The sequence below is a fragment of the Stenella coeruleoalba genome, assembly GCF_951394435.1.
Source record: "Stenella coeruleoalba genome assembly, chromosome: 2".
In the NCBI taxonomy this organism is placed as follows: Eukaryota; Metazoa; Chordata; class Mammalia; order Artiodactyla; family Delphinidae; genus Stenella; species Stenella coeruleoalba.
The window spans coordinates 54,154,786-54,182,750 of record NC_137147.1 but is presented as its reverse complement, the minus strand read 5'-3'; the positions used below and the strand labels follow the sequence as shown (position 1 = coordinate 54,182,750).

General features: G+C 33.8%; 1 protein-coding gene across 4 annotated transcripts; it reads right to left on the bottom strand.

Annotated features, from left to right (window-relative positions):
• Positions 1-110: 110 nt before the first annotated feature.
• KLHL28 (kelch like family member 28) lies at positions 111-27,954 on the bottom strand. 4 transcript variants are annotated; one of them, XM_079909311.1, is made up of 6 exons: positions 27,716-27,954; positions 13,235-13,305; positions 10,980-11,878; positions 8,259-8,702; positions 6,080-6,288; positions 111-4,945 (listed from the first exon to the last, which is right to left on the bottom strand). In XM_079909311.1, exons 3-6 carry the CDS (start codon positions 11,876-11,878, stop codon positions 4,782-4,784), a joined length of 1,716 nt encoding a protein of 571 aa, XP_079765437.1. In that variant the 5' UTR covers positions 13,235-13,305; positions 27,716-27,954; the 3' UTR covers positions 111-4,781. The 4 variants fall into 4 exon arrangements, with proteins under 4 accessions (XP_079765437.1, XP_079765439.1, XP_079765436.1 ...); XM_079909313.1 differs by having other exon boundaries at positions 13,235-13,300; XM_079909310.1 differs by lacking the exon at positions 13,235-13,305 and having other exon boundaries at positions 27,716-27,953.
• Positions 27,955-27,965: the final 11 nt, after the last annotated feature.

Below are 27,965 nucleotides of genomic sequence, written 5' to 3'. Positions count from 1 at the left end.
CCAATTCAACTTCTGTGGCCACTATCTACCTAAAAGAACCTAAGAGTTAAGCATGACAAAGTTAGCTTGGGTCAATTCACAACAATGGACACACACAAAGCCTTGTTTCTCAAATTTATTTTTAATATTTCACATTAAATGAAATTTAACCATACTCAGTACAGAGCATTACCACAATAGTACACACAAAGAACTTTAAAAATAAAAGACAAAAGAATACAACCTTCAACAAGTTAAATGCCACTTTACTATGTAAACAAAAATAAAACCCTGATGCTAAAAAGATACATATTCAGAGGTAAAATACATATACAAAAACATTTAAACATTAACATAATCCACAACTAGATCACATTCTTTGCAAGAGAGTACAGATATTAGTACTCTACATCTACAAAATTTCAAAATCCTGTTAAAATCAAAACCATCTCTGGTTTATGATACAGCACAATTCATAAGGCAAAAATATAGGCATTATCATCCAGTTCTTTAATTTCACTCGTTTTTAAGGCAAACTTGGAACTTTTTGCTTAGGATTTTAAAATAAATGGGACTTAACACATGATAACTTGACAAAATTAACAATAAATTATCTCTAGTTAAATATGTATAAAATAAAAAGATATGGATAACAATTTTTCTCTCTGCAGAGATGTAAACTGGATTTTTGACTCCATATTCACACCAGGAAGAAAACCTGTAAACCTGCAATATTTAAAATTTATTGTATTCCTCACTCTTCAAATGTGAATCAATACTGAGTCAATATACTGTAAGTGAAAATCTAATAAACATCCAGCCACAGAATAATTGTATCTAATTAAATCATGTCTAACTAAAGTGCTGTCTTACAAAGGAAAAAAAAAGGTTAAGAAGTAGAACTGGATGTTAACTTGACGTGTGACATCTTTATAAGTTATTAACTTTCAAACTACAGAGGTTATAGAGGTTATCACAAGTTTATTGAACTTTAAGCAGTGTATTTATTGTAGAATCTGATTTTCCTGAAAATGAGCACTTCGGTGACAATACCAGAAATCAAACACCAAAACTGAAAACAAACAGCATTATATTTACATATATTTCCTTCAATGTTAGCCAGAGCCTTGATAACATAATATTATTTTAAGTTTCTATAATTCTGTTTTTCTACTAGAAAATATATTATCCAATTTTAGGAAAGTTGGAGTTCTATAAATATTAGCTTTTAAATAATTCTCTTTCATGTCAATAAAACCTAATTGGACGCTAGAGGACACAAATGTTTATACATAAATTGGATCTCCAATCACTTTTCATGATGTCGGAAATAAGGAATTAGATTCACACTTTACCATAATAGTTATTTGGGTACAGGTCTCCCTTACTATATTTTACTCTTTGGGTGAAAAGACTATATCTTATTTATATTTCTAGCCCCCATAGCATCTAGCACAGTATCCCATATAGTAGACCCTCCATATTTGTCAAGTTATCAAAATAATTTTTCAAAACCTAATGCCAGGGCTTCCCTGGTGGCGCAGTGGTTGGGAGTCCGCCTGCCGATGCGGGGGGCGCGGGTTCGTGCCCCCGTTCGGAAGGATCCCGTGTGCAGCGGAGCGGCTGGGCCCGTGGGCCGTGGCCGCTGGGCCTGCGCGTCCGGAGCCTGTGCTCCGCAACGGGAGAGGCCACAGCAGTGAGAGGCCCGCGTACCGCGAAAAACAAAAACAAAAACCTAATGCCATTCTCCTATTACTTTGATACCACGTCCTAAAATGTAATATTCATTCATGTTTAAAACAGTATTATCAATAATATATGGAATTTATATAACTATCCTTTGGGTTACATTAAAAATCACTTGAGTTCTATTACTATATTTAACAAATATTAAATAGCCAAACATTTCTAACAGATTAAGTCTTCATAACATAATTATAGAAGGCAATTATCTTCTAAATGATTAAATTAATTTCTATTTCCCACTGTTACTTTTTTCCAAAATAGTTCTGGGCAATCTTAAATAGCTTTCTCCTCCTTGCCTGAGTATATAAAATTATTTCTAAAATCTTTAACCCTGGGAATTTATAATCAAACATTTCGAACCTTGTTAACACTAGAAATGTGGCGTTAAATTCACAATTTGTCAGCAAAGTATTCATGATGAAACTTCTCACAAGCTGAATGAGAAGGCTCTATTGTAAAGTTACCAGCTGTCAGGTCATAATACCTCTGGTTCTTATGCACAATTAAGTAGGTTTAGCAAACCTAAAATAAATATTTCTAAATTTGGGGGTTTTTTTTCTTTTCCTTTCACAGGGTTTCATAATTTGTTCTCTAGTATATTGCTCTTACTACTGCCCAAAATGTTTCATATTTAGTCTTCACTGAGATGAAATTTGGATTCTTCCAAAACAATGATCAACTTATGTCTTTGGTCTAATTTACCAAACGATTATATATTTTATACTGATTTGATAGTGGGGATGATATGTGAGGAAAACATTGTGAAAATGTATAGTATAGATCTGTTTACAATTAAAATAAATTTCTATAGTCTTTCAAATTCCCTTATCTTCTGGGGAGAGGGGCTTAAAAACAGTGTAATAGGATGTATTTAATAATTAACATTGTTAATGTTATCAAGAATAACAATTCTTTCTGATTGATATAAACAGAAAGAAAATTGAGATGGGGATTTAAAATTAAGTATGTGATGGAATCTATTTTAAATTGCTTTCTTTAAATAAAGTCTAGGCCAATCACAATAGTGCACCTTGTTTCTATTCAACAGATTTATTCAAATCAATTATAAAGTTATTGCTATATATCATTAAGTTATTCAAACAAGCAACATAGAAAATATTCAGACTGTCAATATTATTAGTAGCTCCTGTTGAGTTCTTAATTAGAAAGAGACTAAAAATCACTTGCAAGGTTTTATAATCTGTGCAAATATTTATAAAGCATGAAACTACTTATATGATTAAAGATGAGTTCACACAGTTTTGCAGTATATACTTAAGTCTACAACTGGCAGTTTATGGAAGAACAAGGAAAACTGAAAATTGCCTGGCTATAAATAGTTTTCAAGATATAACATATATGCTAAGAAATGAACCTATGTTTTATAATTACAAATGGCTTCTTAACAATAGTTCTGAACATTATGGCACTTAAGAATGCAATATGAACTTTTTCTTAGGAAACAAATATAGTTTTGTAGAGACTATAAAGAGATAGTGGGAAGTTAAAAAAAAAGAAAAGAGAAAGAAAAAATCAAGGGAAGGAAAACAAAATGACTACAGTACCAAAAATACAAGTACCAACATCCTAATAAAATGCAAAGTAATGTATTCAAGATTAAGAGACATTTACTAAAACATGCAAAACAAAATGAATTAACCAGTTCTTTTAAATAAGCTGTCACCTGGGTAAAGCAAACAATTTTGCTTTAAAAGATCGTTTCTTTAGTCAAAGTGGAACTGAATTTAGAACCATTACTCAAGTAAACATCAAGTTCCAGTTTTCCTCAATAACTTTAAAATATTCAGTTACCTAAGAAATGTACAAAATAATGCTTAACTGCCTAGTGCTTTATATTTAATGCATATATTTGTTTTTAAGAAGGGCATATAACATCTAGCACAAGAAGAAAGAAGATAAAATGTATCTTTCTTTAAATCACTATTCAGGAACCATGAAAAGCGTAACAGGCCATCTGAATGTTTTTTTGGATGTAAATATTAGTATAAACACTAACATTTTTAATAAGCACAAATGAACCAAGCTGGTAAAAATGAAAAATACTATCAAAACATGTCATGCATATCTCATATTTAACATCCAAAAGAACATTGGTATAGCCTTGTTACAGATCCTACAGTTAGCACCATTTTTATATCTGAATACTTTGAAAAAGCAAACAAAAGTCTTAAAAAAACTAAAATTATTGTAAGCATATATGAAAAAACTCAATGTGCACTAAGAGTGGTACTAAACATTTGTCAAATATTTACATCAACACTGGGAAGCCTGCTGGACTACTAAAAAAAAATTGAAACTGATATGCTTAACTCTTTCTATCCATGCTTAGCATACCATAGATGGGTAACTAAATTCATCCAGCATTAACCTGCCCATATAAAAAAGGCATACACAGTAAGTATCTGATTGCTTAAAATAGGACCCGAAATCATGACAGTAAATGCATTTATCTTGCAAACTTATTACATGCCCAGCCCTAAAGCCATTTAGCAGTAAGAATATCCAGGTGACTCAGTATGGCATGTAATTTACAACTCTTAAAAGTACCAGAAAAAAAAAAAAGCAGCCCTTTGTTTAAAATGTGAAGCATATGAATTTATATCCAACAGATAGTATCAGCACTCTGTCTAGTCACTCAGTATACTCCAGCATCTAAGTATCTCTCATCCCGGTAAAAAACGGTGCAGAACAAGGAGGGGGAAGAAAGCTAATTTTTTTTTAAAAAGCAGCAAGGTTTTCTCCACATGTACACTTATGAACATAAAACTATTCTATCCCAGTATTAGGGAAAAAAAGTGCACAATTCAATTGGCAAGATCTTTCCTTTTTTTTTTTTTTTCTTGGATTATCGATTCACTGTATAATCAAGAGCAACCAAAGCTACTTGTCAGTTCAAAGTACCCAACAAAACTTTGAGTCTTCATGCCATTTCAAGTTAAAAAGGAAGCAATGTAGCTTTTGGGCTTCAGAAAACTGGGCATCCTTTCATGCAGCACAAGGTTCATCACTACGCTATTTCCACAAGTCCACACTTGTCAAAGTGCAGTTAATCCAAAATTGCAGCGACAGTATATCATGCCAGCTGAATCCAGCCATGTATCTGAGATAGGGTCATATTTCTGCACGGTATTCAGATAGGAAGACCCTGAGTGACCACCCACTACATAAAGGTAGTTATCAATTACTGCAGCACCAACTCCTAGGAAAGGTGGGTAAAAATAGGGGAAAAAAATATGTTAACCATGAAGCAGACTTCGCACTAAATTAAATTTGCATTTAAATGTTTTCTTAAAATACATTTCAATAACCTATTATTAATTATACAAGCAATATAGCAATATGTGCTTAGTGGAAAAAAATCCCTTAGTATATGTAAAAGAGCTGAAGTCTTCCTTCATCTCTCCTCAATCCTACTCTCCCTCTCTCCACCAGAGTTAAATATTAAGAATGTAGTATATATCTTCCCATATGCTTTCTTCTCCATTTATATTTATATTTTTCAAAATTCATTAATTTTTGTTTTCAAATGTGTTAAAATTTTAAATATATATAAACTAAATAATTTATGCTTAAAAATTTTACTTTATATATATATATATAGTTCTAAAAAGAACAAGACTACCCAAATATTTTACATTTTCATTGTTTTATGGTTTTCCTTCTCAATGGTACCACAGAAACTAATTCTAGTAAACAAGCCTTTCAATTTCCTTCGTATGTTTATTTTTCAGGAGTTTCTTTAATCATAAATGCAAGGAATACTCCTAAAGCATTTCCACCAGTAACTTAAAACGTTCCTTTTAAAATAATGTGATTTGAGTTTGGGTTTAAGGATAATTTCCTCAAAGGTGTATTTGTTTTTCTTTAAGAAACCTGAAACCCAACTCTTTCTAGATCAACTATAACTATACCCCTTTAGGAGGAGAGAACATTTGAAAGTAATATACAGACTGCTGATGTACAATAAAAAACAAAATAGAACAACCCTAGGATCCTGGGTGTGTGTGCACGTGTGTGTGTAACATATAAAACAATTACATTTGTTACATGGACACAAAGAGCTTCTATAAGATACTTTCTATTATGAGCATTTCTCAAGATGTGTTGTAGAAGTTTAAAAAATAACAATATGCACATTGGCATATTAAAATCACAGTAAAAAAATCTATATAGTTTTGTCTAATCAAGTTGTCAGTCAAGTTTATCACAAGAAAAGTTTTTTCTGGACAAGTAATAATACTCTTACTGTTATATCCCAAGAAACTACTATTTCAAGAACATCACTATAAAAAATATTGTCCTATATGTTTAGAAATTGGTATGTTATTATTACCTGTTCTGGGTTCTTTCATTGGTCTACACACAGTCCACTGATTTTGATGAGGGTCATATCTTTCAATGCTTGACAAATGTGAAACACCATTATGTCCACCCACCACAAAAATAAAGCCTAGCATGACACCCACACCAAAGTGAATCCTTTTATCTGCCATAGATGCAACCATCTCCCAGGAGTCCTTACTTGGATCATAACGCTCCACACTGCAAATATTCACAAAAGAAAGAATTAATTCACATATCCTTTGTGTCACTCTTCCTACTAAAGCAACTAAAACCCACCAGAGTTTTAAAAGTGCAAACGGACAGATATAAAACAAGAGTAGTTTGTCCCAAATGTTCAGATTTTGCTGATAAGATCACAGGGATAAAAGCTTACCTTGTAGACTGGTGCAATAATAGCCATACCCTACTCTATTATATTGTACAAGCAGCAAGGTGTATTAAAAGCATGGAGCATCTGAAGTCAGAAAATCTGGGTGCAAGTACTAATATTACATACTTAGACCTATCACTTTGGATTTGTTTCTCCTGGATAAGTTATTTCCTGTAAACAAGGGAATAATATAACCTCAAGGATTCATGAATAAAGTCCAATGAGTATGCATGTGAAAGGACTCTGAAAATCACAAACTGAATATAGATGGTTCCTAAAGATACTAAGGATTTTCCACACAGCTAAGGAAAAGGGAAGATGAAGAGAAGGAAAGAAAAGGAATTTTTTTCTTATAGGTGAATTCATGGTGACTAACTGTAAAGCAAACACTACATACTTCATAACAAAAACCGGCTAATCATAATGATTATCGTAATGATTATAATAATCAGAGTAATTTATGAGAATTCACAGATTTAAATAAAGTCTGTATGCCAGAGAATTCTTGGCATTTCCAAGTTGCATTATGGAAATTCAAATCAAATCAGAATTTCCAAATAAGCTTTCCTGGAAAATCCCAGAAGGTCTTTAAGCCTACACTTTCCCTGAAGGGGTGCAAAGGCAAGTTGGTTGAGCTTGTTCTGGTCCTAACCTAACTTCTCAAGAAAGCCTAAAGCATTTGAGAGTAAGTTCAGAATAGGGACTAGACTAGACTAGAAGACTAAACTACAACTATTTCTGAAAGGACACCAGGATAAAAACCGTTAGAGCAAAATCACTAGACAAGAAAAATCCTGTGAAAAACTGTAACAAGAACTCAAACTTCAAAAGCATTATCTCAAAATTAAAGTACTTAACCTTTTATCTTAGAAATTTCTGTTAGCAGCTTTTCAAAAAATAGAAATGCATGTCTGGGTCCCAAATACTTTTCCTTCAACTAAAGGAACAATAAAAAGGGAGAAAAATTTAGCCTACACAGAAATAAAAATTTATAGATGAAATGCTGCTGTGTCATTACTTTCTCAGCCTGTTAACAAACCACCACATACTCTCTTTTATTAAAATGCTCACGATAAATAAAACACATACCACTATTAGAGATATAATACTATTAGAGATAAAATCTTTGGAAGATCGACTTTCAACAAAGGTTCAGAATTATGATTAATTTTCCATATAAGCACTTTATGCTTTTGTTTTTCTTATATATATATTTCTCCTTTATTCAGAGAATACTATAAAATACAGAAATCTCACATTTAAATTTCAGCACAGCTCAGATACATAATGATACATGTATGATTACAGAATAAGAATCCAGAACGGAATATTTAAATAAGGCTTAAAGTTTATGATGTTATAATATTGTGTAAGCATATAGAAATTACATTTTCCACTTTTTTATTCTACTAAACAACATAGTAACAGATCATCCATCCATACACACACATACAGACACACACATTTACACATACACACACCATCCCAAATCTAAAGTTATCTAACTTCATCTTATTTTCAGATTTCTGAATTCTAAAATCTAGTCCATTTATATTGAATGAATGAATGTAAAATTTAATAAAAGGGATTTGAGTTTTCAGTTTGTATTAAATCTCCATGTAAACCAATTACAATTATACTTGTGGAGCGGTTAAGTTTCCCAAATGTCTATCAATATTACTTTAAAAATTAAAAAGGGAAGTTCATTCATACACACAAATTGTTTAAAATCCAGAAATCATTGTTAATGATACTTTAAAAAATCTACAAGCATATACAACTTGATTAAGTTAAATACCTGTTCATGTGGGCAGGACCATACCCACCAATGGCATATATCATTCCATCCAACACAGCTGCGGCAAAACAACTTCTTGTTGTAGTCATTGGTGCCACAGGTTGCCACTTTCTTACTTTGGGAATATACTTCTCTACTGATTGTAAATAAGACTGTCCATCATAACCACCTAAAGCATAAAGTTCTCCTGCAAGTACCACTACTCCAAGGGTACTTCGGCTCTCATTCATTCTCTCAAGAGAAGTCCAGGTATTTGTATCAGGATTCCAGCATTCGACTGAATTTTCATGTTTTCTGATAGTGATGCCAGGACGCACGTTAGTTTCAATACCACCTATAACATACACTTTTTGGTCTAAAACGCATATTCCAAATTCATAGCGAGGAATGTTTAGGGGTGCCAAACCAATCCAAGAGTCATTCTGAGGAAAGTACATCTCCACACTAAAGAATAAGCAGAAAAAATTAAATTTAAAACATCAAAATGGCCCATAAACAATATCTGGCAAAACTGAAGATACACGTATGCTCTGATACAGCAATTTCATTCCTGTGTATCTACTCTACTGAATGCCTATTACAGCCAGTTTTGCAAAAGAACACAAATAGAGAAAGGTTTACAGCAGCTCAACACAGTCATCTATCAAAAGGAGAATGGATAAATAAGATGTGGTATACCCACCCCATGACAAAGCAATTCCATTCTTAGATATGCACCCAACAGAAATGCACACATATGTATATGTACAACAGTGTTCACAGTAGCATTATTTGTAATAGTTGAAAACCGGAAACAATCCAAATTTTTCATCAACCATAAAATGGATAAGTAAATTGTGCATATCATATAAGAAAATACTATACAGCAATGAAAATGAACAAACTACAACTACATGTAACAGCGATGAATCTTACACATATAATGTTGAGGGAAACAAGCCAAATTCAAAAGAATATATTCAGTATAGTTTCATTTCTATCAAGTTCAAAAACACTTCTAATCTCTAGATTAGAAATGAGGGTGGTGGTTACCTTTGGGGAGGACAGGGAGGGACCTTAAGGGTGGTTTCTGGGTGTTGTTCATGTTCTTTTCTTGAAATGGTTTGTAATGTTTGCTTTGTGATAATTCATTGAGCTGTACACTTGGAATTTGTGGACTTTTCTGTATATGTGAAACATTTCAATTAATTTTCAGTCATCATATTCATAGTAGAAAGAAAATGTTGTATTATGTCCATCTACTATAATACCATACGCCAACGAAACTAAATGAATTATTTCCTCATGCAATCTCAATTTCATAAACTTACTGCTCAATGATAAAACACATCTCTGAAGAATATACATGGTACCACTGCATTTACATAAAAATGTGTAAAACCTAACTATATACTGGGGCACATATAATATGTGGTAAAATTATAACAAAAAGCAAGAGAATAATACATTAAAAACTAAAAATACTGGTTACTTCTGGGGGAGAGAAGGAGATGGCATCAAGGAGGGGCACAAGGGAACTTTAAAGCTATTGTTAGCCCAATCTCAACAATACTAGTTTTAGACCACAATTAAAATGTACACTGAGACTTTTTAAAAGATAAAGGACATATCAATTGACATTGATAAAACATCAACAGTTTCCTCCTATTGGAGGAAAGAAATGCAATCTACCCAATGTTTCAAAATATTTTAGAATGTTAAATATTCTAATATTTATTCTAATATTTAGAATATTAAATATTAAAGAAATAAATTAAACATAAAAGTTTTCATAAAGCAATCCCATTTAAGGGAAAAGGAAGGTAACATCCAGCTATATTTTCAATGTATAAAAGTTATTTGTATAACACAACACTGTTAATCAACTATACTCCAATATAAAATAAAAATTAAACAAATAAACAAACAAACAAAAAAAGTTACTTGTAGAATGCTCTAAATCAATGATGGCCATGGGCCAAATTCAGCCCACCAGCTACTTTTGTAAGTACAGTTTTATTGGAACACAGCCATGCTCATTTGTTTATGTATTACCTATGGCTGCTCTTGCACTACAATGGCAGACTTGGGTAGTTACAACAGAGACCATATGACGGCGACAAAATTTAAAATATTTACTATTTGGCTCTTTATAGAAAAAGTCTGACAACTCCTACTCTAAATTATCAGAAAAGAAAGCACTTTTTACTACTGTTGTTAAAAAAATATTTACACTGAAGAAAATAAATTGCATGTAAAGTCCATGATTTATATCAATATCCTGTTTTTTTTATTTTTTTGGTGGTTACTCTGATTAACTGTATTCATTCAAACATATTCTTGTCCCAGTCTGCTCTCATCACAAATTCCTAGCTCTCCTCTTTAGCATTTTTTGATATAGCTAGCAATAATAAATCCCCTCTGACCTGGTCTGACTCATATAAAGAAAGATGTAAATGATTTCACAAAGGAAAAAAGGGCATGAAATGGAAGAAAAGTTCGTGAATAACCAGGATGGATAAAGTTTGTGCACTGGGAGGGAGGAGAGGTGTTTAAAATTGAGAGTGTTGTAGAGAATGGACGACAATGTGATTAAAATAATCAGGTAAGTGATTTAAAAAGAAAACAACAAAAAGAAGCAAATAAACAGGAAAATCAAACTATTTTAAAAATATAATAAATTAGCAAATTTTAAGAGTATAAAATCTATTAGCATCAATCCTTTAAAAGCCTTCTATTTACCTATCCAAACAGGCAAACAGTCCAGATTTTCCTCCTACTGCACAAAGTACTTTGGGAGCACAGCGAGGTCGTGTCATCAAGACTGTCTGATGAGACAGTCTGTGTTCAGGCATAAAGTGGTACTTCAGAGCTTCATTCAAAAGATGTTTACAAGTGCGATCGTCACGAATAAGATGATTTGCTTCATATAATCTAGTGAGAAACTTAACACTCAGCAATGGTAATCGTACACTGTTAAGTAGCTGTGCTAAGTATTTCTGGCGTTCTTGGACGTCATACTTGATCCAAGACTCAAGTGCATAAAAAACAGTCTCTTCAGTAGCTACATTCAAACAGTCATTGGAAACAATTTCATCCAAATCAGCATGCGTAAGCTCAAAAAACTCTTCAGTCTGGCAAACTGCCTCAAAATTCTGGCATATGTATTTAGTGGCTGCCAAATAAAGGTCATGACAACCATATGTCTCTGCAAAGCGAGAAATTCCAATACAATTACCAGGATCAAGTTGGCTTTCAAGAAATGCACAACATTCTTTCAGGACAAGTTTTATCTGGAGTAGGTTTGCTGCTGGAAGGAGAGATTCAACTGTGTCCTGTGAAATAAAAACAGTCCCTGTATAGGCATATTCCACAATGGCCTGGAGAGCAGTTTCATCAATGCACTGAAACTCAACCTCACTGTTCTCTTTTTCAGAAAGGTTTCCAGTAAACATAGCTTTGAAATATGGGCTGATGCTGGCAAGTACCACTTTGTGAGCATGGATTTTAACATCACCTACTCGAAGAATGATGTCACAGAGTTCGTGATGTTGACGAAGAAGATTCAAGCCCTGTAGAAGTTGTTCAGAATGTAAGTGGGTTAAGTTAGCAAGCATGTAGGTCGGGGATGTGTGGTCCATCTACAGAAAAACAAAAAGCATGAATAGTTATTTCAAAATAATCTTGCAAATGATTACTTTTACAGGTAGCACAAAATAACTGAGATTTGTTGTTTATCTGCATGTTTGTTGTTTTTTAAATACTAAATACTAGACAGAGGCTTTTAGAGTTAGAAGGGAAGTTAACAATCATTCAACTCCTTTATTATAGATATTAAGCACACTCCGTGCTTCTGGAAGATGAACAAGATTAAAAATAGAAAAGAAGAAAAGAGACTAGAAAGAAAAGAAGAAGAAAAAGTGAGAGGCAGTAAGGACTGGGGTAGGTTAAATAATTGTTCCCCCAAAAGACATCTGCATCCTAATCCCTGGAAACTTTGAATGGTACTTTTATGGCAAAAAAAAAAAAAAAGACTGTGCAGATATGATTAAGGATTTTGAAATGGGAAGATTATCCTGGGTTATCTAGTTGGGCCCTAAGTGCAATCACATGTACCTTGTAAGAAGGCAGAAGGAGATTTGACACAGACAGAAGAAGAGAAGGTAATCTGACCACAGAGAAAGAGATTGGACTGATGCAGCCACAAACCAATTAACATTGGCAGCCACTAGAAGCTGGAAGAGGCAAGGAACACAGTCTTCCCTAGAACCTCCAGAGGGCACAGAGCCCTGCCAACACCTTAATTTCAGCCCAGTGATAATAATTTCAGACGTTTGGCCTCCATAACTGTGACAGAATAAAGTTCTGTTATTTTAAGCAACTGAGTTTGTGGTAATTTGTTATAGCAGCCATAAGAAATCAACACGTGGATACTTCAGAATGGCTCATAGCAGTTGCTTAGAATAGATGAAAGGAATATAAGACATCTACACAATATGAACTGTTTCCTGTCTCATTCATACCTCAAATACAAGTAATGGGGATAATTTTAAAAAGCAGAAAATTTGGTTCCTATTTTAAAAGTATTATCAAATAGACTTAAAAATTCTGAACACTATTAAATAAAATAAATCTTGGTAGGACTGGGAGAGTACAGCACTTCATTCCTATGCATTTTTAAGTGCAAATATACAAATATTAAAACTTTTATCTTCATTAAGAACATCATCATTTCACACTTGTTTCATTTGAATTTTATGTCCATTAACAAATTTTGTTAACATGACCACATTATAGCTGATATCACCAGCCTCCACTTCTGATCTCTCCAACTAATCTTGCACACATCTAACAGAATAATTCTCAATCAGGGTATCGACAAGTCTCAAGAAACTTGTTGGTCTTCCAGTAGGTACTTTATTCCAGAACAGAATATTGGTAAGAAAACAGCAACCAGAAGGTACATGTTTAGATCTGGGTCTGTTCTTTTTACTTACTATAGTGTTGACCTCTTAAACTTGTTTAACTTCTTTCAGCCTCAGTTTAATGGAAAAAGTTAACATCTAGACTGAAAAGAGAAAAATGAACAACAGGAAAGCAAGTAGATATAGCAAATAAGTGACAGGATTAAGAAAGTAGTCCTAGCTACTTTACATCATTAACTTTACCTTATCTTCATTTTCCTTATCTGTAAAGTGAGATCATAATAATACCTGAACTATATATATCTCACAAGGTTTTTGAGGATCAAATTAGATAATGCACAGGAACATATAACAAACTGTAAGAGTTATGAGTACAGGGTACTATGGTGAGGCAACAGAAATGTAACAGTATCAGCGAAGAACAGGGACCTTGGAAATATAATGAGTTTTAGTTCTAACTGGGTCATATACTATTATATGGAATTGGTACATTTCTTAATCTAAGTATTATTTTTTTCATCCATAAAATAAGAATACCTCCCACTTATCTCAGAAGGTTACATGAAAATTGTTCTGTAAAGTTTAAAGTTCCACACAACTTGAAGTGCTATGAATACAGCACTTAAGTCTCATTCTCTTCTCATGATCCCCACTTTCACTATTTCCCATTCTTTCCATAATGACCTTTCATTCCAATAAAGCTCATGTAATTACTACAGCTCTATATAAATATTTTCTTACATTTGCCAGATTTTGCCTATAAACTTTCTCCTCTCCCGTGTTCTTTTCATCCAATTCAAATTTTCAAAAGGCTGGTTCAAAATTAACTTCATCTGAAAGTCTATAAACATTTAAGTACTCAATTCCTTTACATGCAATTAATTTAATTATAAGTGCTGTTTTGTGAAACATACCCCTCTCAACTCTCATTTGTCTGATTCAACAAGAAGATGTTATTCAGGATGAAAAGTGAACAAACAGGAAAGGTGAATGATACAGAAAACAAGAGAAGGAAATGAAAAATGACACCTAGCTAAAACAATGAGATGAGAAAGGGAAATACAAGGCACACTGATTGGAAAGGAAGAAACAAAACTGTCTTTGTTGGCAGATGACATGACTGTCTAGGTAGAAAATCCAGAACAATTAAAAAAAAAAACAAACCCAAGACAGTGGAACTAATAGGCAATTATAGAAAGTTTGCAAGATACAAGGTTAATATACAAAAGTCAATCAATTTTCTATAAACCAGCAACGAACAAGTGGCATTTGAAATTTAAAACATATAGCCATTTACATTAACACCTAAAAATTGAAATACTTAGATATAAATCTAACAAAATTAGGTACGAGATCTATATGAGGAAAATTATAAAACTCTAATAAAAGAAATCAAAGAACTAGCTAAATAAATGGAGAGATATTCCATGTTCATGGATAATATGACTCAACATTATCAAGATGTCAGTTCTTCCTGACTTGCACTTCAGATTCAATGCAATCCCAATCAAAATTCCAGCAAGTTATTTTGTGGATGTTGCAAACTGATTCTAAAGTTTTTATGGGGAGGCAAAAGACCCAGAATAGCCAACTCAATATTGAAAAAGAAGAATAAAGTTGAACAACTGACACTACCCAAATTCAAGCATTATTATAAAGCTGTAGTAACCAAGATGGTGCGGTACTGGTGAAAGCACAGACAAACAGACCAATGGAACTGAACAGAGAGTCTAGGAACAGACCCGCATAAATACAGTCAACTGATCTTTAACAAAGCAGGAAAGGTAATACGATGGAGAAAAGATAGTCTTTTCAATAAATGGTGCTGGAATGTAAAGTAATAAATGAATCTAGACACAGACCTTACTTATATCCTTCACAAAAATTAACTCAAAATGGATCACAAACCTAAATGTAAAATGCAAAACCATAAAACACTTAGAAGATAACGCAGGAGTAAATTCTAGATGATCTTGGGTATGGCAATGATTTTTTTTAGATAAGACACCAAAGGTACAATCCACACAAGAAAGAATGATAAGTTGGATGTCTCTATAAAACAAAACAAAACAAAACAAAAAACCACAAAAAAGCTTCTACTTTGGGAAAAACAATGTCAAGAGAATGAGAAGACAAGCCACACACTGGGAGAAAATATCTGCAAAAAACCACAACTGATAAAGAACTGTTATTCAAAATAAACAAAGAAATTTTAAAATTAAACAAGAAAAGTAATAATCTGATTAAAAAATGGAATAAAGACCTTAACAGATATCTCATCAGAGAAGATACAGATGGTAACTAAGCAGATGAAAAGATGTTCAAGATCATGTGTCATGAGGGAACTGCATATTAAAACGACGACATACTACCACACACCTATTAGAATGGTCAAAACCCAGAATACTGAGAACACCAAATGCTGGACAGAATGAAGGGCAAAAGGAACTTTCATTCATGGCCGTGGGAATGCAAAATTGTACAGCCAGTTTGGAAGACACTTTGTTAGCTTCTTATAAAACTAAACATACTCTTACCATACAATCCTGCAATCGCCTTCCTTGGTATTTACCCAAATGAATTGAAAACTTATGTCCACACAAAAACCTGCACATGGATGTTTATTGCAGCTTTACTCTGAAGTGCCAACACTTGGAAGCAACCAATATGTCCTTCAGTAGATGAATGGATGAACTATGGTACAACAAGACCATGAAATATTATTCAGTGCTAAAAGAAATGAGCTGTCAAGCTATGAAAAGACATGGAAAAAATGTCTTATCAAGTAAAAGAAGCCAATCAGAAAAGGCTATATACTGCAAGATTCCAATTATATGACATTCTGGAAAAGGCAAAACTATGGAGACTGTAAAAATATCAATGGTTGCTAGGAGTTAAGGGGGACGGAGGATGAATAGGCAAAGCACCCAGGATCTTTAGGACAGTGAAATTACTCTATATGATATTATAATGGTAGATATGTATCATTATATATTTGTCCTAACCCACAGAATACAGAACACCAAAAGTGAACCTTATGGTAAATTATGGACTTTGGGTGATAATGACATGTCGATATAAGTTCATCAACTGTAACAAATGCACCACCGTGGTGGTGGACGTTGATAATGGGGGAAGGTACACATGTGTTGGGAAAGGGTGTAAATGGGAAACCTCTGTACCTTCCTCTTAATTTTGCTGTGAACCTAAAACTGCTCAAAAAAAATAGTCTTTTAAAAAAGTAAATTAAAAAAAAAGGAGACCTAGCTACCTTGTAAGTTCACATCTCTCCCAGACCAAACAATTATGTTCCAAGATATTTAAAAGAACCTGTGAATGAGATCCCTGAATCATTGCCAGTGCCACAAGACAGGAGACTATTTTCAAAACTAAGAGTGTAATTTCTACTAAAATTCTGGTAAGGTTAATGTTAATTTCAGATAACACTTTAAAACAAAGGATCAAAGGTTTGATAATGTGAATACTTAGAAGAGGATGTAGTGATCTCTAAGACTAGGATGCATGAGTTAACAAGAAGACGTGTCACAGATTAATCTTTTTTTTTTCTGATGTATTTAGAAGACTTGCAGATCAGAAAAATATACAATGTTTAACTAGATACTTGTAAAGAATTTTATAATGCTTTTATGATTTTGAGAACAAAACCAAAAAATATAAGCTAGTTCAGTTAACTAAATTAGCAAGTGGTTGGACAACCACACCAGAGTATATACTACTTAATGAAATGAGGTCCACCTGGAGGGAGGTTTCTGATGGTATATCATAAGGCCTAGATGAAGATACTGCAGGCAGGCTCTTCAGCTTTGCAGATGATATGAAGCTGCAGAGGACAGCAAATACATCAGCTAACAAAACATGGATCCCAAAAGACCTGACATCTAATAAGAAGAAATTTAAGAGGGATAAATGTTAAGATTCTATAGTGGATTCCAAAACAACTATACAAGTACAGAAAAAGAGAGAAAAGACTCATCTGTAGGATGTGTTTAAAGGGTTTAGGGATTTTAATTTTAGTAATACTTTAGCACACTAATCTTATGGAGGTTTAAGGTGCGTTAATAGAACTATAATATACAGAACTAGAGAGGAGACATTCCACTTGGCTCTGCAAATGTCAGACCACATCTGGAATACAGATTTGGAGTACCATCCTTTAAAAGGGATCTAAAAGTAAAAGGCCTGATGAAGAGAAGAAATTCAAGACATCTTATGGGTGTTGAGTCAAAAAAAAAAAAAAAAGGAAATCTGAGAGTTATGTGAAAAACCAAAGGGTGAAAGTTACTCAGTAATAATACAATAATATAGGATTGTTTTGAGGATTAAATGCATTTATGCATATAAAGTGCTTAGAATAGTGCTTATCACTTAGTAAGCTCATGATAAATATCTTATTTATTAATAAGTTATCTTATTACTAGTGATTTTTTTTACGTTGTTTGCTTAAGAGGTATTTTGCTTTCTGTGTTGTACCATCTCTTACTACTGGGTAAGAAATCTACTTTGTACAAGGTACCATCTTTGTACAAGATGTCAGTGGACATCTTGGACCACACAAAGTATTGAAGAATTGTTGATTCTCAAATCAAGTTAATGAGTTATTGGTTAGATTAATTTTTAGTATAAATAGAAATCATACAGTAATAGATCTTTATACTAATTTTTGTATATCCAATTCAAGACTGGTAAATTACCATCAACATGATATAAAAGCATACTACAATACTGATTTGTAAATATACATACACACACATATATATGTACACATGCAACACATAAAAGAACATATGTTTGTGTATATATGACACATATCCAGATATGCAGGATGGTATAATTTTAAGAGGCTGGGCTCTGGAATCAGGTTCCTAGGGTTACAATATTGTTTGTACTATTTAATAGCTATGTGACCTTGGGAAAGTGGTCTTAAAGTCTCAGTTTTCTCATCTGTAAAGCACAGACAAAATAGTACACATAGCACTCAATAATCATTAGGTACTATTTATTATTATCATTATCTTCCTTAAGAAGACTCGGTTTTTGCCAGCTAAACCCATGTGACTCCCTTCCACACTCACCAAAAACGGAACAAAGCTTACTTACTGTCAAATGAATAAATACAAACAGGGCAAGGCCAAAACCTGACTAATTTGACCAGAAAAGATACAGCGAGCCACTTTTAAATTTAAACAGTTTATTACTTACAGACAGTGAAAGAAGACTAAGCTCCCTGGATCCTTGTCCCACATACTAAAAAGGACAACACAGAAACAAAAGGGGCTGGACGGCAGCAATACAAGTTGTGAAGAACCCAAACTACAGCAGCAGCAGTTTTATATTCTGGAGCTCTATTCTGTGGGGCAGCAGGACACGAAAGTCCCATACCTCATCACACCAGGGAGGCAGAGAAACTGTCTCACGGCAGACTCCCAGGGGTGACAGAGAGGTAGGTCAGAGATGGCCTTGCAGCAGCTCCTTAAAGACCATCCATCCTCTCATGTTCCAGGAGAATCGCAAGGTGTTCCAAGACCCAGATAAGCTTCAGTCCCACAGTCCAAGCTTTTGCCTATGTGGACACAATGTCACCAGACGCCACGATGAAGCTATTCCCCTACACTTATACCCTCTGTAGTATTTTTCCTTTATCTCACTTTCCTATTACCCCCCAAAATAATAAAAATGACCAAAGGTTTAAAAACCACTCAAGAAGGATACTGGTAAAGATGACTTCATAAAAGAAAACCCATACATATTTCTATCATTGTACTGGATTCAAATGACATGATGTTTAATTCCTTTAAGAAGTATTGAGAATAAAGTTTAAGAGATTATACTCTTAACATGTAACCAAAACAATTTGAACTAAGAACTTTAAAAGGGCAAGGTAAATATAGGGAACTTAAAATGAATTACATTGGAGGTTTGCCATAACATCATTCTTAACATTTTAAATTTGACTCCTTTTCTCTCTCAAGAAATCTGACTTAAGAGAAATTAACAGAACTTTAAAAAGAGAGAGCTTTTAAACAATGGTTCTCCAAATACGATCCTTGCACCAACAGCATCAGCATCACCTAGGACCTGCTAGAAATGCAAATTCTAGAGCCCAACCACACATCTAAGGAATCAGAAACTAAGGAAGGGGCAGCAATCTGTGTTTTAAGAATGCATTAGTATTTTTATGCATGCTAATGTTTGAGAATTGGTTAAAATATTTCCAGCACAAGTGTAACTGCTTAAAAATTATAGCAAATTATAACTGTTACTCTTTCAAAATTATGAATTACAACTGTGACTATACTTGGTTCTTAGTTATTTACCCGTAAATGGCTATAAAGATAACTCACAGAAGCAATAATTCCTAATCTTCAAAACCTAACCTTTGTCAGTTTTACACTGGCAGTTTCATTTATCTCAATAACAACCTTGTGCAGAATGAAGAACAAGTACCATAGAAAACAGGAAAGAACAGTGAGGAAAAGTGTGAATTTCAGGGCCAGAGAGATTAGTGGGTTCAAGTCAACATTTGACAACTTAATAGCTGTAGACTTTGGACAAATTACTTATTCTAAACTTGAACTTTCTCATCTGTAAAATTTGTTGTGGATTAAATAGAATGTTTGGTTTGGAGAAACAAATCAATGGTGAAAAATAGAAAATACAGAAATAGATAGTTTAATATATGCAAATTTAGTTTATGATAAAGGCAGCATCTCAAAATCAGTGAGGAAAAGAGGGACTTTTAAATAAACATGTTGGGATAACTGAGCCTCAGGAAAATAGATAAAATCAGATCCCTTCCACATATCTATGCCAGGATAAATTCCTTATGGATCAAAGGTATAAATGTAAAAAATGGAATCATACAAGTATTAGAATAAAATGGAGTGAATTCCTCTATAACTTGAGATTAGAGAACAGTTTCCTAACTATGGTACAAAACCCAGGGGCAATAAGTTAAAAAGTAGATCAAATCAATTACATTAAAAAACTTTGAATAGCTAAAAAAATCATAAGCAAAGAACAAAATATAAATGAGATTGAGAAAAAAATTACAATATATATAAAAGATGTATCAGCAATAAATAAAACATTCCTAAAATACTCTAGCCCTATAGAAAAATTAGGCTGAAGAAATGAACAGATGGTTAAAAAATACAAATGGTTCTTAAGTATATGAAAAATCACTCAACTTCAGTTATAATCAAATGAATTAAAACTATATGGAGTTAACAATTCTCTCCTGACAATATACTCTTGGTGAGGCCATAAGAAAGAGGCACACTCATACATCCTTGTGGGAATGCTGAATGATACAGACCTCTGAAGATAAATTTGGTTAAGTTTAGCAAAATTACATTTGCATTTACCCTTTGATCCAACAATCCTACTTCTAAGAATTTATCCAAAAAATACACTGGCAAAAAATATATAAAGACAAATGCATAAGGTAATAATTGTAGGTGTATTTGTACAAGCTAAAGAATAATACCTTATGCTTTTGTACTTTCATATTTGAGAGACCAAGAGGCAACTGACCAAGAATTTTACAACTCTAATGCCCACCAACCAAAGAATGGCTGAAAAAAACTATGGCACATCCACACAATGGAGTACTATGCAGCCGTGAATAGAAATGAGGAATCTCTGCATATACAACTCTGCAGGATCTCCCTGATCCAAGCAAGGAAGAGAAATGTGTGTATAGTATGTCACTATTTATTTAAGAAAGGGGAGGTTACAAATATACATACCTACTTATTTTTTTTTAAAAAAAGGAAATATTACATGGTATATTTTTTAAAAGGTTACCTAACAGAGAAGGGAGAGAAAAGAGTGGGGAGGATAGAGACAGAAGCTACACATCTTTGAATATATCCCATTTATTGATTTGACTGTGGAATTAGGGAATTATTTTACACAATTATAAAGCAAAATTAAACCTTAAAAACACAAACCATAAGAAACTTGAAAATAAAAGGAAGCAAAGGAACCCAATGTTCATCTAGTTAGTAGCCTAACCATACCATTCCAAATAACCTTAAAACAGTAATTTGATAGTCCATCCCTAGTGGGGTATGCCCTAAAAATTTTTACACCACTTTCAGTAATCACATTGTTGGTGAATGTTATTTGTATTCTGAAACTGTTACTGTGTATTGCCACAATGCATAATTACATGACATTTCTAATTCTATCGTCCCTAGAGTCATTTGTGATCTGGGATTCTCAATATGGGAGAAGAGAAAGATGTAAGACTGAGACATTAAATATAAACCTTGTAGTCTGATTTTGAATTAAAAATATCAGAATATACAGAGAAACAACATTATATACACTAATACATATGTATATACATATGAAATATATGAGATATACAAATGTATAAAATGTACATTAAGAAAAAAATTGTATTTCCTAGCTCTACTGAAAAGGGCTAGAAATTACAACCAACCCAGTAGCAAAGAGCACTCCTCCTAGCACCAGATGTGGTCCCTAAATATTGTTTCCTTCCAAGGGAACAGAACTCCTTGGAAAAATGGCTGATTCCAGACCTGGGGCAGAAAATGTCACCATAAATTTGGAACCTTTACATACTAGGTATCAATAAAGCTATCAATGATGTCTAAGGTCATAAAAAACTTAGGAGCCAAACTGAATAGGCTTCTCACTAGTCAAAGAGATGGGACAAACTGATCATCAATTATAGTAACTGCAATTGATTAAAACACAGCAGACATGCTTAAATCCATGAGTTCATAATGATAATAAAATTACAATAATTAAAAAAAAGTGATCACCACTAGAGGATGCTAATGAATCAACTCATTATTTGAAACCTAGCAAATAAAGGGAAAGAATCAAGCATTTATCATGCCTTTCCTATAACAAATGTACCACTGGGTTACCAAATAGATGAGGATAAGTTTTTCTTTATAAAAGTACTCCAGTTATTAAAGAAGGAATGGTAGAGTATCACCATTTTACAATCTTAATGAATTAATAGAGGTAGGCATTGATTATGAAGGGCTGCTAATGTCACAAAAACAGAGACAACCAGACATCAGGGTCTTCTGATGGAAGATCATAATACCACCTATAAATACTTTTGCATACTCCCACTCACCACACACACACACCCCAAAATCAAACATGTAGTCAACAGACTAGATCCAACTATTAATTTATAAGAAATAAAGAAAACAGAAAAAGCATGTTAAACTATAACAGAAGGATGCAATCAGCAAAAACATCCTGACTGTGAGAAATTTTATGGCATAAATAACGTAGACGGCTTCAACAAATAAACGGAAAGAAATAGGATGAAAATGAACCTACAGATTACTATAAACTTAAAAGACATTATACACCAAATACAACCTGTGATTCATACAGGTGCATGCACACACATATCATATACATACACACACATACACACAACATTTAGGAGACAACTGGGAATTTTGTACCCTGACTGTATTATTGATTATATTAACTAATCACTGTTATTTTATTCTTTGTTGTTGAACAGTAATACCATAGTTTTCTTTTTAAGAGTTTTTATCTTTTACAAATACATACTGAAATATCGGTAGATAAAATGATGTCAGGGACTGGCTTCAAATTAATATAGGATGAGGGATTGGATAAAAATGGATATGATGCCATGAGTTGATACCTGCTGAAGCTGGGTGACAGGTACATAAGGGTTCATTACATTATTCTACAATTGCATGTTTATGAGATTTTGTACAGGAAAAAAGAAACAAAGAAAAAACTATATGGCACTAAACTTCACATAAGACTTACAGATGAAGAACCTGAAGTTCAGAGAGTTTAGATGAATTAACAAGATAACACAATTAGTTAAGACGTTACTGGGACTATAATATTTTCTTAACCTTAGAACAATGTTCTTTACATATTACATTAAAAAAATTACAATGCTGATCAGTGTTGACCTGCTTAAAATATTTACTGAACCAATTTATAATTGTTGCTATTCCTGATAAGATTAAATTATTCTATAAAGAGTATCTAGAATATCTTTGATTGCCATAATGTACCAGCTACTGTTCTAAGCTTTTTACATGTATTAACTCCGTTCATCCTCAGAGTGACACCATGAGATAGGCACCGTTATTATTATTATCCCCATATAACAGATGAAGAAATCTGAGGCACAGAGAAATTAAGCCTAAGGCAAGATTTAAACCTTTGCACTCTGTCTCCAGAGTTCTTAAATACTATGTTATACTGCCTCACTTATAAACTCGTAATTTCTTTTATTTTTTATTTTTTTGCGGTACGCGGGCCTCTCACTGTTGTGGCCTCTCCCGTTGCGGAGCACAGGCTCCGAACGCGCAGGCTCAGCGGCCATGGCTCACGGGCCCAGCCGCTCCGCGGCATGTGGGATCTTCCCGGACCGGGGCACGAACCCGTGTCCCTTGCATCGACAGGCCGACTCTCAACCACTGCGCCAACAGTGAAGCCCCAAAACTCATAATTTCTTAATCTTATTCAAGTTTTAACTCAAACAAGAAACTAGAAAGGTACAGAACAGAAACCCAAAAAGGACATCATATATATAAAATATACACACACACACACACACACTATGTCAATCAGATACAAGAATACATCAGAGCTTTAAAATGAAATAAAGAGAGGTCCATGGAACAATCATTCCCTTCTGTTATTTATATAATAGTAGGATTGATTCTTCTTTCCCCACATCCCTGCCATATTTTTTTGTTTTTAATTTTGGTACCATAAAACAAATACTTAGGAGTACTCTAAATCCAGGTAACTGGATTGATTAGTCAAAATTGAATAAATGGTATCCATTTGAAAAGTTTTAAAAAGGTAATAGCATTGTACTTCACTTCTAATCACATTCTTATTACATAAATATCCACAATATAAAGATAACATTAGATAAGTTTAAAATAAAATCAAACATTCCATAGTCTACAGCAGCTTCACAATTTTAGATTCTGAAATCAAGCTATTAAAGGTCAAGTTGTGAGTTAGTATACTTAATTGACACCTAAGCTACAAAACAGTGGTGCTGAAATCAGCTGGGAGGCAATTATCTGCTACAAAGAGAGCAAATAAATGGTCAAGAGAAATAAGAATTGTTTAAATTTCTTTCCCACAGTTCAATTTTCCTCACAGAAGAATTCAACTAATGATGGCATAATAATTTTGACAGTGAGCCTATGGAACAAGTTGGCATATTTTCCTTTTCTCTGAGATTGACTTTCATTATATCTAGAGAAACAAAAGTAAAATTAGAAGCCTGTTATAATACCAGTCATTATATCATAGACTACAAAATAACACAGAAGAAAGCAAGTCCCCAAAGCCACTACTACATCCACTAAAAGCTCTAAGTTACATAATTAAACCATCTACTGAAAAACTGGTTACAAAAAATGTGAAATCCTGTTAACAAACAGATTAGTGCTTAAAATGCAACCAAAAATTTTTTTTGTTTAAAAGTAGCATTTTGACTCAGAAATGCACAATGGATTTGGAGCATAAACCTAAGTAAATGAAATATAACACTGATACACATCAAGAAAAACTGTTTAATCCTACATGTATAAAAATAAGCTCATAATTTCTTAACCTTATTAAAGTTGTGACTCAAACAAGAAACCAAAAGGGTTCAGAACATAAACCCAAAGACGAAGATTAAAATACATATAATCAAATAATACATAATAATAGATATGAGTGATTAATGATGAAAAAATCTAATTTTATCCTATAGTTTCAACACTCTCCCCCACCAAAAGTTTTCCAAAGCTCTAAGCAAACAGCTAAATTGACTCATTTGAGTAATTACTTTCTGATGCAAACACCCACAAAATGTGCCACAGTACAAATGTAGATGATGTAACCTCAAAAAATTGTTGTGAGGATTCAATGAGTTAATATTCATTAAGTACCCAGCAAAGTGTATGGCACACAGCAAACACTCAAATAATAGTGTAATTATAATTACTTGTTAATGTTAATAGCACCTTTCATTTCCATAGCAATTCTTCACAATAATTTCTTAAACTATACAAAATTCTTAACAGTTTACAGAATTCAAACTGGTTTCCAATATTCCTGGATGTCTGTAAAATCTGAGTAAGAACAAGGAAAAAACTATAGTGGTTCATCCAACCAATTAATATTTTATTCTGACTGTGGAAATAAAGGATGCTTTTAGGGCAATTGCGTTTACCTTAACTTCAGCTCAAAAAATTAAGGTATGTATCAGAAACATTCCTTAATTTAACTAACTAATCCATTAATTTAAGTAAACTTTCTTGAACTTACTGAAATTATCTTGAAATTATTATTTTAACTTCTTTTATCTGAATTTGCTATTTTCAATGTATTCTTAATTACTCCCTTTCAACTTTCAGAGGTGTACTATTAATACACCTAATAGTGTATTCCACTGTTCTGGAATTTGATTTAAAAATTTTTATCCTACCTCTCTATATGGTTAAATATAAAAGACTTTTCTAGTCAGTACACAATTCCTAGAATTCAAGAATAAGATTTTTTAAAAATCTACTTCATAATAGAAATAAACAGAATATACATTAATTGGATGAGATTTATTTTCCACAAAAATAACTCTAAAAGATAGTAATATATGGGGTGCTGATAAGGTCCCATTTCCTGGTCCCATCCACCATGAAGACTAATGCATCTTCCAAGTCTTCATCAAGGAAATTAAAGGTAACATATAAAATAGACCGCAATCTGTAACATAGTGATCTACAGGGCCCTGAGAAAAGTGGTCAAAATGAAAACTCACCGTGCTTTGTTCCAAGGAAAAGGATATAACTAGTTGATTTAAGTATCCAAGCCCCTTGAAAAAGTATTCTTTATAGAGAGAAGGGGTAATTCTTAAGCTTCTACCATAATTTTGATGATGATATATAATTCAGGACTTTCCAAGTTCACTTTCTTTGTTCCACGATTACCACACAACTTCCCAAGTTCTTGCATACAGGAAAGAGTGCACTGGATTTTCAACCTGAAAATTCTGATTACTGGAAAGGGTTATCTTCTATTCCAACATAAACTGGCATTCTAATGTGTACATTCTGATGCGTACATCATTCTTTTAGTTAAGTCTGAATTGAGTTCCTGAAGTCTGAGCATACATGAGTAAAAGTATAAATTTGAACTTCTTACGCTGGAAATATGAGAACTAGACATTCCTTCTCATTGACAACTTCTAAAATCATCTCTTGGTTTTCACTCCCCTGCCCTTACCCTGCCTCTAAAATTAAAAAAAAAAATTTTTTTTCTTTTTAGTTAAACCAAATTTAGGCAGATTCATTTAAACACCAAAATGACTAATTAAAATCAAAGTAACAACCTAGAACTTAAACCAAAACAGAAGGATGCATGTTTACACAAGCCCCATTTACATTTACTCTACTCCCAAAAGAAAGGGGAAAAAGAAAAAAGAAACCTATAATAATCAAATTGTGCTTTAAGACAACACCCAGAAGTTATTTTTGAACTTCCATTATCCAGCAAAAATTATTTATAAAGTGGTTTGGTACGCTAAGACTTAAAAAAGTATTTAAGAGACATGTGGTACAGAACAGGGTAGGAACACTTGCATTTTAAGTGCATAAATTGTGGACTTCAAATGATAACAGACTTTTCTCACTGGGTCGTTCAAAAGCAACTGTATTATTCCTTCCCAAAAATATTTTCTTCCACACTCCAAAGAACTCAGCCTCACACCAGGCATTCCAGCTCTTCAATTGTTTCCGCTTAAGTTTAATTACAAGAAGGAAAAAATGCTCACCAAATTCACAGTTCGCCTAAAACAAAGAAACGTCTATTATCAACTCTAAATCTACAGGGCAGAATTCTCTTAGGACCGTGATGCCAAGAACTTCAACAGCAGCTGAAATTCTTTGCAGTCTCGGTTTCCAGGATACTGAAAGGCTGCAGAGACGCGGGAGGATCCTGCAGGGAGGCTGGGGCTGCGGAGGGAGCGGGAGAGGGGAAGGGGTGAGCCCCACAGAGGAACTGCATTAGACTTTGAGAACCTATGAGGAAAAGAAGGTTAGCTACAAGGAAAAACAGATTTATCTCCAGATCAAGTTCGTTTTCAAAGAGAACTTAAAGTGATGAGGATAAGGAAAAATGACAGAAAACCATTAACCCTCCAAAACCGGAGGGTAAGCGAAATAGGAAAAGGGGGTTGGGGGGGAGGGCGAGGAGAGTAAAGGCCTAAAACACCAGGATTTGAAAAAAAGTACGCGAGCTCTGAGCTTGGCCTTGAGCCGGATCTCCCGTCCCGGTAAGCGGACGGCAGGCGGAAAGGATCGCACTTAGGGCTGTAGATAGCAACGCGTTTACAACGGTTGAGCCCTGCACAAGAAGATGTCGCCTCTCTCCCTGCTTGCTCCCGTTCATTTCTTTACATCTTACTCCAGCACCAGCGGCACTCCAGCAGAACTCTGCCAAAGCCTGCGCCGCAGGACAGCAAAAGGAAAATACCTGAGTCCCAGGAATCACGCCCGCAGTAACAGGAGGAGGAGCCGTGGACAACGGGAACTCGGGCAAGATCCTCTTTTGCCTTTAGTCAAATCCCAGTTCTTACGGGTGGGGCGGGGAACTTCCGCCCTGAGCGAGGAGAGCGTCACTTCCCCTTAATGCCTTCTCTCTTCCTCGCCCTTCTCCGCTCCAGATTCGCTCATTACGTTCGCAACGTTTTCACTTCCTTTTCCAGGGGCCTTCTGCCTAGTCC

Bases quoted from the DNA above. Each gene is read 5' to 3' on its own strand.
- KLHL28 (XM_079909311.1), bottom strand. From the start codon at position 11,878: ATGGACCACACATCCCCGACCTACATGCTTGCTAACTTAACCCACTTA. The intron at 8,703-10,979 runs GTAAATAGAAGG...CTTATTCTTTAG, and splicing joins CTGTTTGCCTGTTTGGATAG to TGTGGAGATGTACTTTCCTC. The intron at 4,946-6,079 runs GTAATAATAACA...CACCTTTCCTAG, and splicing joins AATGAAAGAACCCAGAACAG to GAGTTGGTGCTGCAGTAATT.